The 19026-nt window shown below is 40.7% G+C and overlaps 1 protein-coding gene across 26 annotated transcripts in view; it reads right to left on the bottom strand.

Moving 5' to 3' along the window:
* The window catches only part of SGIP1 (SH3GL interacting endocytic adaptor 1), a 148791-nt gene that overhangs the window by 79777 nt on the left and 49988 nt on the right, over positions 1–19026 (bottom strand). For 12 of the 26 annotated variants that reach the window (XM_083742959.1, XM_083742982.1, XM_083742981.1 and 9 more), the window contains 6 exons: positions 15961–16024; positions 11343–11367; positions 7545–7622; positions 6039–6095; positions 1827–1881; positions 513–688 (listed from right to left, as the gene is read on the bottom strand). In XM_083742959.1, coding sequence (XP_083599085.1) covers positions 513–688; positions 1827–1881; positions 6039–6095; positions 7545–7622; positions 11343–11367; positions 15961–16024 — 455 coding nt within the window. Of the gene's footprint in view, positions 1–512; positions 689–1826; positions 1882–6038; positions 6096–7544; positions 7623–11342; positions 11368–15960; positions 16025–16518; positions 16691–19026 lie in introns of those variants that run through there. The other 14 variants (XM_083742964.1, XM_083742965.1, XM_083742974.1 and 11 more) reach the window with 3 other exon arrangements.

Raw genomic sequence — 19026 nt, 5'->3', positions numbered from 1 at the left:
AGCCCATAGGAAATTCGTTTTGCGAAGCACCTCCAAAACGGAAAACCCTTTCGTCTAGCAGGTTTTCCGTCTTGCGAGGCATTCGTCTTGCGGGGCACCACTGTAATTAAAGTGTACCTACAAAAATGTGACCCTATCATATATAATTAGTAATGTATTATTTTTTGTTAAAGTGCTGCAAATGTTTTTTTCTTTTGGCATGGATCAAAATAGCCGTGCCATTCACTGATATGAGAAATATTAGGCTTACTGAAATGTACTTGGCATGCACATAAAGTTGCTAGTGCAGTTCAGCAATGTACTTAAAAAAGCAACCTGTCAACATGCAGAACACATTTTTCAACACATCCTGAACCAAAAATAGTTTCTAAAAAGCCTTGCCATTGTGTGATAAAACCAAGATTTGTTATAATAAAAATGCTAATTCTAGGAACAAATATAACAAGAAAGCTAAGCAAAATTAATTTTTGAAAACTAATCAATCACCATATTAAAAAAAGAGTTTTGCTTACCACTAGAGATGGCGAAAGTGCAATGTTGCCTATAGAGGCTTTCAGTTCATCAACGGTTGCCGCACTCTTAAGAACATCTTTAGACTGCAAGGGCTTAATCTTAATGTTGAATTTCTTGTGTGCCTCCTCTTCCTCTTCAGATTCACTTGAGGAATAAAAGTGCTTTCCTTTGGTAGGTAGATCACAGTTAAAGAGAAATGTTGTTGAATCACAAAATATAACTTTTGGAACTGATTGGCATGGGCCAACAATGATAAAAACAGATCTACAAATTCCAGAGAGTAACAGCAACCAGCAGCAGCACCGTAAGATATGAGATGGTTAATATTGCGGAAGGCAAACTATAATGCTATTGGGCCCAAGCCATTTAGGATTTTGTACACTAGTATTAACATCTTGAATCGGGCCTAGCAGCTCAGCATTTTCAGGACCAGAACCCTACCAGTAGCTGCAACTTCCAAACTGTCTCCAAGTGCAGCCCTACACACAGCAGGGTGCAGTAATCCAAGTGGGAGATCAGTACAGCATGCTTAGCCCAAGCTATTCTTGTCCAGGAATAGCCACAGCTTGTGGACTAGCCTAAGCTGGGCATTAGCACTTCTAGAGGCCACAAGGGCCACTGGAGCCTCTAACACAGGCAACTAGCAACCTGCACACATTTAACTTGTGCGTATTCAGCTTTACACGTTTGGCTAAAGTAAAATAAAATAAAAGGGGTGGAAAGGAAGTGGGGTTCCAGGAAAAATGATTTTGGCAATCCCATCTGCCACTGAACCCAATGTGTTTTGACTGTATGCAATTTTGGCTTTACACTTGATCACCAGAACGTAACCCCTGTGTAAGTTGATTCTGGATCAGCAAGTACTCCCAGACTACGAACCTGTACCTTCAGAGTAAGTGCAACCCTTTCAGAACAGGTCATCCACCTAATTCCTGGACATAAGATTGGTCCATCCACAATACCTCCATCAGGATCAATTTCAGTTTCTTGGTCCCTACCCAGACCATCACTGCCTTCAACACCAGGCATGAGGGTTGGCTCCTTTTTTCTTTTTATAATGATTGCTTAAAATTAAATTTTACTTATGGCCACTATCTTTTCATTCATAAAGCCTCTTGGACATTTTGGGCTCCTTTGGGAGGAGGGGCGGGATATACATTTGATAAATATATAAAATAAAATAAACTTGAGATGCTGATGTTTCAGGGGCATCCAGCGGTAGGGAGGATGGCAGCAGGTGGCCACACTTGAACTGAACCCACACTTGTTTCAGAGTTTGCAAACTCAGTTGTAAAACTGACCATGAAGGATATAGCCTGGTTCGTCTGGTCTGATGCTGTATCCTTCTTCATCAAGCTCAGGTGAATTCTAGTGCAGCAAACATAGTGAAGCAATTAGAGTACTTACAAAACATTAAGTAATCACTCTTTCTTTCCCCACTCTCCCACCAATTTCATATTAATAAGAAGCACTTGTCCAATAAACTATTGGTATGTGCAGTGCTCTCTATGCTTAACTAAGAATAAAGAGTCTACCCAGGAACCTGTTTTCTCAGCCAAGCAGTCAAACAGTTGTGCTAACTGCTCTGAACTCTGTGCAGTAGGGGGAATGTGGGGTGAAAATATTAAATAGATAAGGAATATGTCTAATATAAGAAAATGGTTGCTTGGAAATATGGAAGACATCAAAGCATTATGTATGCAAACATTTGCATGAGGCCTCTTGCTAAAAAAGGGCTCATTTCCAGTGCCAATAGAATTTTCTTCTTGCACCTTTGCCTTCTGGTTACTGCTCTATAAAAGTGATGTCCTTGTATCAGAGATTAAATTGGCTCTCATTTAATAAAATTAAATCTAGCCTCCACCTTGGTTTACATGGCCATGACAACATTCATAACAGAACCAGCTGCTTATTTTCTGATGGTTTACAAAATTCCCATGTTGCTTCCTTCTTCAAAAAGCTCCAAAGTGATTTACAACTAAAATTAAAATACAGTAATAAATTGCATAATCATATAAAAACATAATCAGAATACAAGCATCCTATCACTGGTGCTCCCAAGAAAAACATCATGGACCATCATATGCAAAGTTGTCAAGCGATCAAGGACAATCAATGAGGACACATTCCCCCATCTCTCTGCTGACACAAGGTATAATACAAGATGGCCTCAGTGCCTAAACCAGGCCTAAACACAGAATGAAGTAGATCTAGAAAATCAGCTTCACCCAAGAGTGCCTGAAGACTAGAGCTGGTTGGTGCTCAAGAACTGGGCTCAGCAAAGGGACATTTGCAACCAGTCTATAGTTATACATAACTTTTGGGTCTAATGAATTTTATTAATGAGTAGTCTTGCTGGCTGTTTCGTGGGACTACTCCCTCTCTCAGAGAGGCATTAATTACCATATTTTTTGCTCTATAAAACTCACTTTTTCCCTCCTAAAAAGTAAGGGGAAATGTGTGCGCGTCTTATGGAGCGAAAGCAGGCTGGAACTGCATTCATTCCAATTCTTCCTCTACTTGCATTATAATCATATTCTAACCTGCTTTATTGCTCTCAACTCCAGGGTATACCATGGTACTACTTGGGCTCAGGCAAAGCCCTTAGGGGTGAACATAGGGCAAATCCTAAATTGCAAAGATAGACCAGGACCTCAACCTCTCAGCAGAAAAAATACTCCAGAGTCTCGTGGAAGCCAATGGGTTCCATCAGTCTTCGACAGCAGACCATTCTAATAGGCCGTCTTTGCAGAAGAGAAAAGTATTTGACAATCTAAATCTCAACAGGAGGGAATCTGACCATGACAAGGAAATGCAGTTACAGTGAGACACAGCTGGTTGATAAAGCCAAAAAGGTAGTACCAGAAAGAGCAGTTTATTTGAACTATACTGTCTCTATATCAAATCTCATTTATTGAAGCATTTCCCAAAAAACAATGTCTGGAAAGAATGCATGACACATGTGTTAAAAAAAATATATCGTAGCATACCACTCTATTTATAGATATTAATCATGCCAAATAATACTTCAACCCAAACACCCAGTCTCCTCAAACTGGGCATAGTAACTGTACTAAAAATAATAGTAATATTTTGATTATTTTACTTATAATGCATATATATATTATATATACTTGGTATACAAAGTGGAGAGAAAGAACTTCACAAACACACACACACACACACACACACACACACACACACACACAGTTAGGGACCACAGTAATTTTGTTATATTACCAGATCAAGTTGTGTGATTTTAAAGGTGATCATTGTAAACAGGAACACACTTGAACTTTTAAATTCTTTTCAGCTAAAGCAAGCAAAAACTATTCCAAAAGAAATTTTAATTTCTTCTAATTAACTTGGACACCTTCCATACTAACAGTACGAAATCCGTCTGAAATTGTGCCCACCTTATTAGCATAATTGGTCTTTAACATTTTATTGGCTCTTTCCCATTCTTCCAAGGCAATTTTGCACAATCTAATTAACATGAAAAGATTAGAAGATATTCCAAAGTAGGGCTAGGGCATCCCTTTGAAGCAAGGGTGCTCAAATATGCAAACACTCCTTCTCAAATGACTGCGAAGAGAATCAAAGTGGTCTGTTCTGCTCACCCTTAGCTAGTCCCCCTTTCCACAAGGCTGTGTGGGGCTGACTGCTTTTTGCAGCCCAAGATCTTGCGTTCTGACAGCACTGCTAATGTCCATGTTCTGGGGCTGTAAAACCTAGAGCAGGCTTCCTCAACCTCAGCCCTCCAGATGTTTTTGGCCTATAGCTCCCATGTTCCCTAGTTAGCAGGACCAGTGGTCAGGGATGATGGGAATTGTAGTCTCAAAACATCTGGAGGGCCGAGGTTGAGGAAGCCTGACCTAGAACTTCAAGAAAGGTTTTTGCAGGACAAAAACCAAAGCTGTTGCTGATAATCCTCATGCCCCAAGAGCCTTTCAGAAGCAGGCTTGCTTTCTGCCCCACGCATGGTGCTTTCAGAGATGAAACATCTTTACATCTGCCTGGTTAAAATCATGGAGACCGTATTTCTGCTGATTTCAAGTAGGTATATTGAAAGACACTGCAGTTAAGACAATGGCTGGCAAACATTTTTATGTTTAGCATGTGCAAAAGCCCTCAAGCTTTTATGAGTACTAAAAGGAAGCAAAAACCTTTGAGCTGAACACAGGGTTGTTTATGTATCTCTGTTCCAGAGTAAAGTGTAAACTCGCATCCACATCTATATGAATGCACTATTTTCCTTAAATAATTTAAATTGTTGCTGGTTTAATTCATTCAAATTACTCCAAGATCATATCCTTTTCTAGCTCTAGTTGCAATTCCCAAAACCAGCAGAGACTTAAACCTGAAACAGGTGTGTTTCAATTTTGCTAGGGGCTCCAAATTTGATGGCAATTTGCATGGTAATCTAGAAAAAGAAAGAAGCTGTAGTTTTCTCTTTTGTGCAAACTACATCACTACGGAGGGGAAACTATGTATTTTTTCATGTTCCATCTGTTTGTCAGAGGCAGAGTCTTAGCTCACTTGCTGTGATGGGTTAAGGGGCTGCTTGTGCGTAAATGGCTGAGTTCTTAACTCCTGCAATCAGTTTCTAAACTCTCCCCGTCCGCGGAGCCATGGGTGCATGGCTGCCTCAATCGCTGGCAGAATCCGTCAGTGGGCGCTTCCGGAATTTACGCCAACATAGGAGTTCCTTAACGGAAACCCTCCTTTTGGAATCTCTGCGTGACAGTTTCCTGCGCGGAGTGGGCGTCCCCAGCGGAGGTCCAGAAACCTCTCCGCTGTTCTCACTGGAAGTATCTTGGAGCCATCCCTCCGACTGAGTTTCTGCGGGAACTCTCTCCCCCTGCTGGTTCCTTCCTCAGCATCCGAGGGTCTCCTAACCTCCTTGAGCCCTTCCACCACCTGACTCTCCGATGGCAGTTCCCTGACACTTGCATACAAGTTTGAAGAAGGTAAGAAACAGCAAGGGAACGACTGGTATTTCTAACCTTCTCCAAACTGCTGTGTAAGAAAAGGCACCACATCTTCCTTTAGCCTTCTGACAGGCGCAGGTGACGGGTGAGTGTGTAGTAAAACTGATGTTTCATGCCTGCCTAGTTTGAATAAGATAGTGAGAGTGTTTCCTGGCAATCTAAAGCTTTGCACAAGTGAGGAAAGACTCTACCTCTCTTCTAAATTCTATGCATGTGCTGGAGGGCTTAGAAGGAAGGTGAACTCTCACTTGCTCAGCAGTTTGAAGGTCATAAATAAACTGTGAGAACAATATATTTCTACGTGGGCCAAATTTAAGATCCCAGTTGGATAGCTGGGCAGCTAGACATGTCAGTGAAATCCTGAATATTCAAATATTGTTATCCGCTTTGTGCTGTGATTATGAGATGTACTAAAGTGTGAAAGAAACACAGTGAACACACACACACAAAACAGAGAGGCAAGTTCTCAGAAAATTCTTATAATAAGGAATGTTCTTGGGAAGGTATGAATGCCAGGTGATTACTCTTACTTACATATCTTTCCCAGTCAATCTCTGAATAAAACCCATTTGGAGCACCATTGGTTCTCTTCTGTAATACACAGTTAAAAATGATAAGTTTTATATTAAAAAGGGGAGAACAGCAACATGCACTAGTTTCTTAGAAGATATGACAAAGTCATGAGTTTTCAATTTGGGATGGTCTCTTAACTAAAGTGGGTTCTGGCTCCCTACTAATCAATCTCTAGAAAGAGAATGCCAGCCTCTCAATCTTCTTTGAGAAAGTAATTTCCAGTGTTTGAACTCTTGAATTTTTCAAACCTGATAAGCCAGGAGCAGGAATTGCAAGGAGAGACCACCATGCTGGAAGATATTACGGCTTATGGGCAAGACAAATGAGGGTAGAGCTGCAACTTGGTGGTAGAGCATGTGATTTGCATGCAGAAGGTCTCGGGTTCAACCTCTGGCATTGGTCAAGTAGCAAGACCTGAGAACCTGGACAGCAGCTACTACTCGGATTATACAATACTGGATTAAATGGAAATTAATAATATGATCTGGTATATGGCAGCCCCCTATGTTACAAATACACTTGAACAGAAGTGATGAGTTAATTAAGCTCTCCTAAATTTAAATAAGTATTACTTTAATATGCTGTACTTCTTTTCTGAAGCCTTCGAAACCAAAGCGGTCAGGTGATCAAATAGTGGGCCAGATTCAACTAATGAGTCCTGCTAGTGGAAATGAGCAGAAGGTCTTCCATGATCCCACTCCTCCCTCTCCGTGCAATCCCAAATTGGCTGGGGGGCATCAGGGAACCCCTCAAAACAGTGTACAGGGGTGTGGGGAGAGAAGAGGGTGATTGTTCTGTCTGGCAAGCTGAAATGCTTGTAGTGATGGAATGATCTCCTTAGAGCAATCCTGAATTCTTCCCATAGTCTTGAGCCATTTACAAAACCTGGAGAAGTATACAATACATAGCAGACTAATGAGGAGGAGGAAAGCTACAAAATAATCATATAGTTGTTCAGATATCAATCAAATATTTCATTGTAACCAGCTGTTACCTTCAACATTCAAGGAATGTCCTATAAAATATTCCATTTTTGCATGATACGTGTGAAATTATCCATGAAATTATCTACTTCCTAATGCATATTATGAACGCAGTCCTGTATTATTTATCTTATGAATGTAGTTTTCAAGGTGAGCCTGGCACACGAGGTAAACCATTTCTATTTCTAGTTACCTGTATCCATCACAAATGATCCAAATACTACCGAATATTAGGAAACCATAGTGAGTACCTAAACATAATTAGACATCTATGGACACACAGAAACACATCAGAATCACAGGGGCAAAAACATATGTGGTTGGGCATCCTATGCAGAGCACCTGGAGTAAAAAAATACATTGAAGTAAGTGATGCATAAACAATGCCAAACATACATTTGTGCATGCAAACTTTTTTTGGCCAGGCTTACACATTGTTCCAACCAACCCCCGGGAAGCTTTAAACCAATATTCATGTCCTTACCGAAACTGATTTTCCTCCTTCCTGTGCACACTCTGCTTTGTTATTGGAGGGTGGATCATGAGGATGAGGGCTGGGTGGCTGGAATGGATTTTGTTTTTTTATAGAAAAAGGGTTAAAGTATTGGGTGGTTCTTTTTTTAAAAACACATGAATCTACATGGAGTAAGCAAGCTCAGAATGCACTTTTCAAAGGCATTACTTGCCAAATGTAAATGCTGCTGTCAGCAGACTATTTTGGAACGTATGATAGGGCTCTATTCAGCAGAAACTGGTTCTCTTATAACTGAGTGGCATATACAATTATCTCTAATGCTAAATGTTTTCCCCGTATTTCCTTTGAGTAAGATGTCCTCATACAATTCTACAGAACATGCTTTATTTAATGTGGCAGCCATTGCAGTGGCCCTTTAGAGTATTGTAATATAACACAGCATTTCTTTTGTAACTGAACACATATCTACAAGAAGTGACTCAGTGAACCTACAAGAAGTGACTCAGTGAATGTTTTCATCCTGGTTTTGTGCAAGAAAAAGGTTAGCAACGTTTTGGTATTATGTAAGTCTTGAAGAGTTCTAGGGAATATGATCCTTCTCTAAGTGCCAACTCTTTTCCTATTGATCATCACCTACAGCCTTTTATGACCTCTAGTCTACAAAGTAATTAAAAAACAGGCCAATAACATGAACAGTTTTCAAGCATACTTTAAAATTCTGGTCATTTAGCTTCTTCTTCTTTATTAATCTGATTAAAAACTGCAAGTGCAGAATTCCAAAGTCAGCATTAAAATAAGGCTACATTATACTAAATATAGCAGAATAAATTCTTCAGGTTCATGTTTCACAAAGTAAGCACCTTCTCTTAATCTTAACGTGAGAAGGGATTGTATACAATTTTAAAGAGAATGTAATTTTTTTGTGCTAAATGAGAGATGAAGTTAGCATCGTTCTCATAGCCTCCAAAAAGCAAAATGCTACATGAGGAACATCACCAACAAACATAAAAGTGAAGGCCTCAAATGAAAAATCTTGGGAAAGCACTGGTGTGTCACAAGGAACACACCGAGGTGGTGACGGTGCATGAACCAGCATGGACAGAGAAAGCCCTTTATCATTCGTGGTCAACACCAAGGAAAAAAATTGCTCAGCAGCTCATTGCTTCTCAGCTTGCCTCACAGAGGATGAGAGTTACTAGGAGACCCCAGCGTCCCTCAGAGAGCTACAGTCCCAGAGTTCTATGGGAAGAGGGGTTGTTAAGCCACTTTACAGGCAGGATTCAGCTAACTAGTCCCTGCTAATGGAAGCCCACACAAGGACTTCCACTAGTGCAATGGGGATTTCCTCCCTCCTCTCCTCCTGTGTGTCTCCAAACAGGCTCAGGTGTGTGTGTCAGGAGAACCCCTAGAATAGCATACAGAGCTGGGGAGAGGGGGTTGTGCCATTTGGCAAGCTGGAATGATAGCCATAGCACTACACTGGATTCCTCCCTGGGAACTGTAGTTCTGTGAGGGGAATAGGATTCTTCCAACAACTCAGCACCCTTTTCAAACCACACTTCACAGGATTCTAGACTGTTTAAAGTGGTAGGATACTGCTTTAAACGTATAGTGCAAATGTGGCCCATATCTGCAAAAAACGTCTCCTCTTCTGCCTTCCGTTCATCACTTTGGTGCTAAATTTAACTGGGTGGTGGTGAACAAGTGAGGAGATTGTTTCTCGCACCGGGTTTCTGTGTTCCCTTCCTCCCTTTTTAGACCAAGTATTTCCCTCCATATCATATCATCCTTCTTCCAGTCCCACATTGTTGATCTGTTGGGGACAGGAATGAAGGAGAAAGACTGCTGAATATGTGCAGGCTGTTTCTATGAACTGGAACCCCGCATGCTCAGGAATTCCAGCTCACGGGGGCATTAGGAAGACTTCTCCCCTTCAGAATTCCCTCAAACACATTGACGGTGTTGGAGAGGGCCAGCATGAGACAAGAGGGGGGCATGTGGGGACTCTCTACATGATCTCGGGTATGTGAAGTGCCTGAAGGGGCAGTGCACCAGTTACTTCTTTAAGTGTGTAACACAGACGGGGACTGTGGGGTGGAATCAACGTGCAAGTTGGGAAAGTGAACAGCGTTGTTTTTTCTTCTGCTGAACAGAGCCTTGGCTGAACCATTAAAAACAGTATAGAGTTCCAAATGTGGTCTGCTTTTTGAATCTTTAAGCTAAAAGCGCTTGACAAAACACAATGGGGATGCAGAAGGATGTGTGGATGCAGGCTTTTTTCAATCTACAGCTGTGACCCTAAGCACATCTACTTGGACGTTCAGTTCTTCTGAAATCATTAATATTTACTTGCAAGTAAATATGTTTAGGATTAAGGATCTTGGGTCAGAGGTTTAAATAGACAGAAGTTGAAAGAAAGAAAAAATTATTAGGGCCTTTCCAGAAGACAAAGCCCCGCCAACCCCTTGATGTTATTTATCAAGATACAATTGGGCTAGCCTCTATCCAGCACCACTAGTATGATATTTCACCCCATTTAAAGTTGTATAGTTCTCTCACACCCATTCTTTCCCCCCTATGCATTTCTGCTGTATAGGGACAGATGCTCAGCCCTTAAAAAATAAAAATAAAAACCTACAGGAGATGTGCACTCCTGTATTGGAGAAGGAACGGCATAGCCTTCTAAGAACCAAATAAATGGAAAAGGGGATTTGCAATAGAGCATTGCTGCAGGAGGAAGAAAAGAAAAAGCAGCCTTCGTTTGTTTTCTCACTGTTTGTGAAGATAAATGCTCCAACACCAGAAATATGAAGAAACATGATCACAGGCAGGGAAGTCAGCACTCATCACTAATGGCTCTATCTGTGGTTGTGGCACTCATGCAATGCATCCTTGCAAAGCACTCGCAAAATAGCAAGGGACATGCTAAGTAGGGAAGAACCCAATTTCCCCACTGACATAGTACATGCTTGGACAATGCATATTCCAGACACAGATGCATTTTCTTTAAGGAAGACATCTGAATCAAGACCAATGAAACAGCAGCTTATTTATTATGCAAAATAATGGTCATCTGGAAAGGCCCTTACTACTCCAATTCCTTTAATTTTAGGAGAGAAATGACATTGTTTATGGCTGGTAGTGTTTCCATTCCACTGCTGAAAATCTGGTGAAGACTAACAAATGCTCCAATTCTCCTTAGAGTCTTCACAAGATAAATTTAAATGGGAGTTTTAAAGTCAGGAATCAATAAAAAGTGAAGTAAAATCCATATCTGAGCCCAACATTCTTCATTGCAAACTTAAAGCCTAATAGCTGATGTGGTACATTTCCTTCTAAAGTCCAGTTCTAGCAGAGACAGAAAACCTAAAACCATAAATAAAAGCAACAGTAACTCAACAGCAACCCTTCTCCTATTTCTATTCTCTACAGGAAGGCTTCCTGAATTGTTATTTTTAACCAATTTAAAATATTTGCAGGTATTAAATGTTTCTTCATCTTTCATGTAATTGTTTGTCTTTGTTCATCGTATTTATGACGATTATTAGAAAATTTATCTCACTTGATAATCATTTGACCCAAAAAGTTTTGGGAGAAGGGCCTTAGACACTGGATATAAGCCAATCCACATCAGACAGTGTATCAACATTGATCATTTTAATATTATTAACTATATTAAAATAGAAATAGGGCAAAGGGTTCAAAATTGCTTATGACGATTCACAGGATGGGGGAAGCATTTTCCATTAGACACATCTAATTTAAAGTTAAGACTAAATCAATATATAAATTCCTTTAAATACTTACAGTTCCATCCCTGTCTGGTGATCCTCTGTAAGAAAGCAAAAATATGTACCATTACTACAAAGCATCAAACCTCCTGCATTAATTTTTTTGGAAATACTTTCCCCTCATCGTTTTAAAGGTTGGAGTTCTGCACTGCAAAACAATCAGCCAATATTGACTCTTTCACACATGAATCATATAAAGGGGGCATAGAAAGGGGCTGCAGGGCCATGCCACTATCCTCCACCTTGAAGCTAGGCTGCTCTTCAAGCCTTCTGTGCCTCGGTCCCTCTAGACATCTTCATGCACAAACCTCCCACTTGTTCCAAAACCCTACGTGACTGGGGTCCCATAACATATGGAAAATTTTTGAACATAGGGCCTCTCTTGAATATGTCCACACCTAACATACAGAAAGGGTGAAGGAGCTGCATGACCTCAGGGTTGGGGCAGTGAGGTAGCGCCACTGCTCCACTCATCCTATCATGCTCAGTTATGCAATTCACACATGAAGGGGACTTGAGTTGAGACACAATGAGGGACTGTTTTTTAATCAAATCGACATAGATTAGTTGACTTTGAACAGAAGAAGAGGCAGCCAATGAGGCAAACCACCACCACAGTCATGTCTACCTGCTGCCTCACCAGCTGTTCTAGGCCCTTTCTCCCCCTCACAGAGGTCACTTCAAGAAACTGCCCTGTGATGATGATGATGATGATGATGATGATTAATTTATTTATTTATACCCAGCCCATCTGGCTGGGTTTCCTGTGAGGAAAGAAGTATCAGTCAATGAAGCAAACTGCTATTATATAGTCACTTTTCTTGAACAGATCACTTAAAGACCACATGCATAATTTTTACTTTTTAAATGTTTTATCACTGGTTTTAATTTATCTTTGGAAGCCTGCTCGACTGAAGAGTAGAGTAAAAATACTTTAATAAATAATAAATCTTCTCTCATTAAACAAGGAACCCTGTCCTTGTCAGCTCCACTTCTGACCTTCAGAGTTCCTGTTCTGGGGTGGATTATGAGCATTTTCTGCTGAATGAGTTTATAACCTCCCTTCTGATCTTCGCAGTAAACTTACAAAAGTCAGAAATGGAGGAGCCAGGGTCAGGTACATAAGGCATAGGGGCTGGTATAAGCAACACCAAACCCTCTCCACATACTCTTAAGATGCAACCCAAAGAATGCTTCTCTCTCTTCCTCAAATTTCTGTCTATGAAATAAATAACAGCTTGCTGGCAGAAGGCTATTTGTCAGGCTGAACACAATGAAGATTGTGTGACATATAGGAAGAATAGTAGTACTGGAATAGAGCTGACAACACAAGACCCCTACAGTTTCTTAACAACCGAGGTTTAGAAAAGGCTCATTTCACTTCTGTAAGTCTGCATAGTTAGAGATCCATATTGCAATATAAAGAAAACCCCATAATGCCTGAACAGGAAAACAGCACAAGGGTCTTCAGCAGTTAATGTCTCTGCTAAATTATGTGTTTCAAAATTGTATTTTCGACCAACCCATTATAATTACACACTTCCACTTTATGTTACTATAAAGCTATACCATTAGTGCTCCCAGAGTGCCCATAAAAAGGGAAACTTAAATTATTAAAGATTATGTCGGGCATTCAGCTTGATGCAATGTAGAAGGTTAGTTGTTATCTCAACAATTTCCTCTAGAGAAAAATAGAAAAATATTTAAAACAGTTTTCGTTGTCTCTATGCCATTGTTGCAAGCTATCAACACTGAAGCTTGCAGGGAGGGGGGGCGGTTCTTAAGTATGAGCTGGTATGAGCTTTGTTGTTAGACAGACACATTAGTGAATAATAATTCAAAACACACAATTCTGCCTGCTCCCTTCTTGATGTTCTTTGTTCAGTTGGTCCTGCTCCCCTTTAACCTAATGCTTCATACGAACAACAAACATTACACTAATAGTCTTATAGTGGAAATATAAATAATTGTCTCTTACGTTTTAGGGAGAGTCGCTCAAGTTGAGAAGAACACAAATCCAAACATTTAATATTCAAAATGTAATAAATAAAAAAAATAATCAATTTGCCTCGTATTTTTCGCAATGATCACTATTACATGGCAGCAAATAATAATCGCTACTGCATAGTCATACAGTAGTGGAGTTGAACTTATAAAGTGATATCCAATGTTCATCATCCTCAGGCTTAGGCCCACTGAAAATCAATGGACAAGTTTCAGTGGGTCTAGTTTGAGAATGACGAACATTGGGTCCATCCATGCTTGCAAAGAGTTTGTTGTGCACACGCATTACATTTTTTAGGTAAATGAGGCATATGTTTAATCAGAGAAGTGCCAGAACTCAAACCTGCTGAGAAAGTCAAAGATTCTAATCTCAGATGGGACAAAGGCTAGTTTTAGTTAGTGGTGAGGAATCTGTCCCTTGTTCAGGAGAACCATTATCCTTATTATATCACATGTTCCAGAAATGGAGCTGTAGCACTGATCAACTTCAGGCACTGAAGGTGGATTCTCTGTCAGCTGAAATGAATCTATAGTTTCAGCAACCTCCTTCACCTGTTGCTAAGCAACCCATTCACAGGCTAGGGCTGCAGTAGAGGCACACACCTTTAAAGGTGAGGCAATAACTGTTTCTCCCTACACTTGGGGAAGATTGTAAATAGGTTATCGGGAACTAATGTTGTTGTTCACTTTCACCCAGGTCACCAAAAGAATTTGACAAAAACAAATCCCCAAACCACCCAAGAAACTGACAAATTTACCTGCAATAATCACAGGGACAAAGACAGTATGGCCACTCTCTCTCTTTCTCTCTCTCTCTCCCCCCCCCCCCTCACCCTCATCATGGGCTGGCTGAGTCAGAACAATACAGATGGATGGTTTGCCAAGGACCCAGGAAAGGGCTCAAGTGGGATAGGGAATTCAACCTGCTCTCTTGCCTCACCCATTTCCACAACAAGATCCACAAGCCATGCTTCCCTCTCCATAGCCATTAGAGCCTTTCCCTGAATCTTTCACGGTGCCTATTGCTCCACCTAAACTGGTGCTTTCAGACATGAGGAGTAGCCTTGCCTCTGCCAGCCCCACCCAGCTCTCGGGGGAGGGGGAGGCAAAGACACCTCCCCTGTCCTCCAGGAGGAGCTAAAGGAGGAGGAACAGATTATTCTGCCTACTGGGTGTAGTGAGAGATTGATTGCTTAAGAGCAGAAATTTTTGCTGCACTAAGTTGAGCATATCCCAATCCTATATAAAAGATAGCAAGGGGGTGTGTTAGTGTCAGATCAACTGTCCAAACCTTTTGTGTTAACTATACCTAGGAATAATAGTGTGTATTGCCTATTATGGCTTAAGCTGAAGATTTGCCTATGTATACAGCAATCTAAACATTAAAGCTTTTGGAAAGAATCCTCTTTCCAGTTCTTGAGCAACTGGGAGCCAGGACACCCCTTTTCCACGCTGTTTTCAGGGGGGGGGGAATAGTTCAATTTGTACCTCCCACTCCCTAAAAGTGCTATAAAAATAGAGGGCAGGAAAACACTTGAAATAGTTCAACCCCCCCCCCTCCCAATCATCCAGAAAGGTTAAGCATCGCATGTTACAAAACAGCTTAACATCAAAAGCTATTCACCAATCCCATTATGTTCTAAACCTCAGCTGGTGAACAATCACCATGACACTGAAGTATAGCTGAAAAGCCAGGACAATTCTGCATAGACAAAAAGTGTCAGAATGTTTTCTTTTCTAAGAGATGTCCTTTGCCTACTGTCAAGGCTCATGTTTAGATATACTATGCAATTAGAACAAGAAAGTTCCGGCCTACTCCTAGGCTTTTCAGAGAACTATGTTTCTGAGGAATGAAGCATAGCCACTAAGACTTTTTTAAAGGGGCAAAATATAGGCCACCTATAAAACGTCCATGACTTGAAACACACAAAATTGTCATTCTCACAATATCAGACAGCTGTCTCACTCATGCAGGGGTAAGGTTGCTATGTATTTTAAAGTATGCATTACTGGATACTGCTTCACTGGTTTTCCATTGTGCATGTCAAAATGCAGATTTCATGAGTTACTGGTGTAATCTTGTTAACCATTCAGCATTATCCCCCTTGCTCTTCCACTCTACAAACCTAAGGACCACCTGAGCCTTTTTATTCCAGTCCAATCACTGAAATCTTCAAGAGGAACACTATTAGTTGTCCCTCATGCTGCACAGTCCCGATTGGCTTCAACTAGGTCAGGAATTTAGAATCACCACAGCCATGCTGTGAAACACTCCCCTAGCTGAGATTCAGCAGGTTTCCTTGGTTTTGACTTCCATGCATCTCTTGAATATTTTTTGTGCTGACAGGCCTTTGCAGTTGTTTAATTTTTGATGAGTCAGTCACCTGAACTGATTATCCTTATTTTATTATTTAACTTTAAATGATGTTTTCTAGTGTACACTGCATTGATATATTTTATGATATGGTGGTATAGAAATTCTTCTATAAATTAATATAAATTAATACTTACACAGAATTCATATTTTATTTTTAATTTTACATGGTGTGCTATACTCCATAGTCTATTTTGCCTTGATATATTTCATATGGTAATACAGAAATACTTCTTTAAACATAAATAATACTTACGTGGAATCAGTGTCCTTTTCTTTCTTCCGTATTCCAAAGGCCTTCCTTGTACGTTTTTTCAATCCTGTGGAGACAAAAGGAAAATATAAATTGAACAAATTAGGTAGCTTTACATTTCTTAAAAGCTTGCCTGAGTTACTTAGGCTGGAAGATTTAATAGAAACTTTAAAAATATTATGGCATAATGAATAAAATGCTATTTACGGCTCCATAAATTACAAAGTTGAAGTTAGAAAAAAACACATAAAAGCATATTTCTTTCCAATCCTAAATCAGTGCAACATACTTTCAAGTAACATAAGTTAAGGCTATATTACAAGTGACACAGTAATTGAGAGAAGAAAATAAATGCCAGATATTTCAAGGCATGAGAAATGCATATTTTTGCCATGTTTCGCAAGCTGTTTAGGGAACATGTGGCATGTTCCAGTTGTGTTTATGTAGAACAGGGGTGGGGAATCTTTTTGGCTCCACACTGCATGGGCTAACTTTGACAGGTGAGCAGGGAAATCACTTGTGAACTACATATCTTTATGACTTACACTATGTATTGCCTACCTGTGAAAACACATTGCATAGTGGTTCCCAAATGCTGCACAGCTAGCTGGCTGTTGGGCACTTGGAACCTCCTGTGGTCAAAGTGAGCAGGGTTGACTTCTCCATGCATCAGCTGTTGTACATGGAGGTCACTCCTGCTGTCTGCAGGTGTTGATTGTGTGAACGCAGGGAACTAGCACACACAGCCAAACCTGGTAGGATTAAAAGCACCACCTATTAGCTGATGAGCAGGTGGCTCAAGCCTGCTTTCTGCAGGGATTTGTTTGCCCCACCCATCACAGCTGTCATCACCCGCTCATTGGAGTGACATCACCTGACTAACATCTGTGTGTGGTTTCAGGGAAACAGTGGATCAGCTGGTGGGCCTGAAGTTCCTACCCCTGATTTAGAAACATGCCCCCCCCCAAGCATAAAACCAAGAGCATTTTTGGACCATTGACATTATTTGTAACCATTGGCTGCCTATACAGCAATATCCAATTGTTTTCTTCTGCTGATATGAAAGTCTATTAAATGCGCTCTATGCCCCAGTCGTCTCTGGAGAAGCTACATTATTTGCTTCCACAATTATAATTATGTTCTAATAACATAATTTCTCTAGCAGAAATAATTGTATTTTTCAGCACATTTCACCTGTGGCCCTCCAGTTGTTGAATTACAACTGCATACCCTCCAACATTTCTCCAATGAAAATAGAGACATTCCATTCCACAATGATAATTTTACTATTTATACCCCACAAATCTTACTAGGTTGCCCCAGCCACTCTGGGCAGCTTCCAACATACAGTGGTACCTCGGGTTACATACGCTTCAGGTTACAGACTCTGCTAACCCAGAAATAGTGCTTCAGGTTAAGAACTTTGCTTCAGGATGAGAACAGAAATCATGTTCCGCCGGCGCGGCAACAGAAAGAGGCCCCATTAGCTAAAGTGGTGCTTCAGGTTAAGAACAGTTTAAGGTTAAGTATGGACCTCTGGAACGAATTAAGTACTTAACCTGAGGTACCACAGTATATGATAACATAATTAAATATTAAACATTAAAAAAACCCTTCCCTATATAGGATTGCCTTCAGATGATTCAGGAGTCGGATAACTCCATACCCTCTAATATTTCTCCAATGAAAATAGGGACATCCTAAGGATAAGTGGGACATTGTGGGATCAAATCAGAACTCAGGGACGTCCCTAGAAAATAGGAACATTTGGAGGATCTGCAACTGTTCTCTATACTTTAATAAAGCAATAATATCCTCCAGGTCTGCGATACTGTGTGTGTGTGTGTGTGTGTGTGTGTGTGTGTGTGGATAGCACTCTTTGAAATTAAAGTGGTTTGTAGCTGCTCTTATCCAGTCCCTGCTTCATTCAATACTTCCTCTTCACTAGCGTTTAGGCCTGCATCCTATTCCATAAAATATCCCTGGTGCTGCAAATATCTAGACCACTAGTCTATCCTTAGATATGGGAGAGAAATGTCCACCAAGCAAACTCTTAAGCATTTCTGTGTGAGCATTATGTAAGTCAGAATGGAATGGCTGTTATACCTCCAAACTCGTTGCTACAGTGATACCTGCTCATTTAAGCTCCAGAGGCCAAGCTAATAATCACCTTGCTGCAAAAACACTCCCACATTTCCTGCCAGTATCTTTAGAGAGAGTAGAGCCTGTGCAACTCTGTCATGTTGCTGGGGGAAAGCGTGTCATCAGCACAAGTGATTCTGGAGGATTGAGAGGTGAGGGAGAGCAAAGTAATCTGATGTCATAAGCACTGCCTATAAAAAGGGTGCTTAGTCATGACTATTGGGGGGAAAAATACATTGAGCAGTCATCCTCATCCGACAATGAGCTATTTCATATATTACAAATCCAGGTTTGCCATAGGCAGCAACAGCCTATTCTGGCTTTCAGGTGGGGGAATAAAACATTCTATATGTATATCTAAAAATATAATACATAGTGTTGTGAGTTGGAGGGGGAGGGTTAGGCTGTATGTCTGAGTCCCTTCTAATTCCTCAACCCAGCAAGGGTTACAATCTAAAGGTGGACTCCATTGTTGAATTAGCCAAGCCAGCTTCTTGGTAACTGACTTTTAGTATAAGTATGGGCCATTAGTATAAGAAAGGAAGTTGGGGGGGGGGGGCTTCCTCTGCTGGCTGGTAATGAGAAGAACAAAGTCCAGGACAAGTGTGAGAGAGAGCTGGGTTAGAAGCAGGCAGAAGCCTGAGAATGGGAGACATGCTTGATTTCTGCTTGAATCCAAGGCTGTGACTATGGGAGAAGCAATACCTTCTGGGGTGCTAATGCTATGAGCTCCCCCACCGTAGGCTCAGGCTGTATATATATGTGAATAAACCATTTATCCTAAAGACACTACAGTCTCTGCTGTCCCTCATTTGGATGAAACTGGACCCTGGGTAAGTGCCTGGAATCTTGCACTGCTCAGAGATAGGGATGGAATGCAACAATATTAAATAAAATATTATATTTAATGTAAAGGCACCAGTTTGG

This window comes from Podarcis gaigeae, assembly GCF_964106915.1.
Source record: "Podarcis gaigeae genome assembly, chromosome: 6".
NCBI lineage: Eukaryota > Metazoa > Chordata > Lepidosauria > Squamata > Lacertidae > Podarcis > Podarcis gaigeae.
Note: the sequence above shows the minus strand (reverse complement) of the source record. Positions and strands in the feature narration are given on the sequence as shown.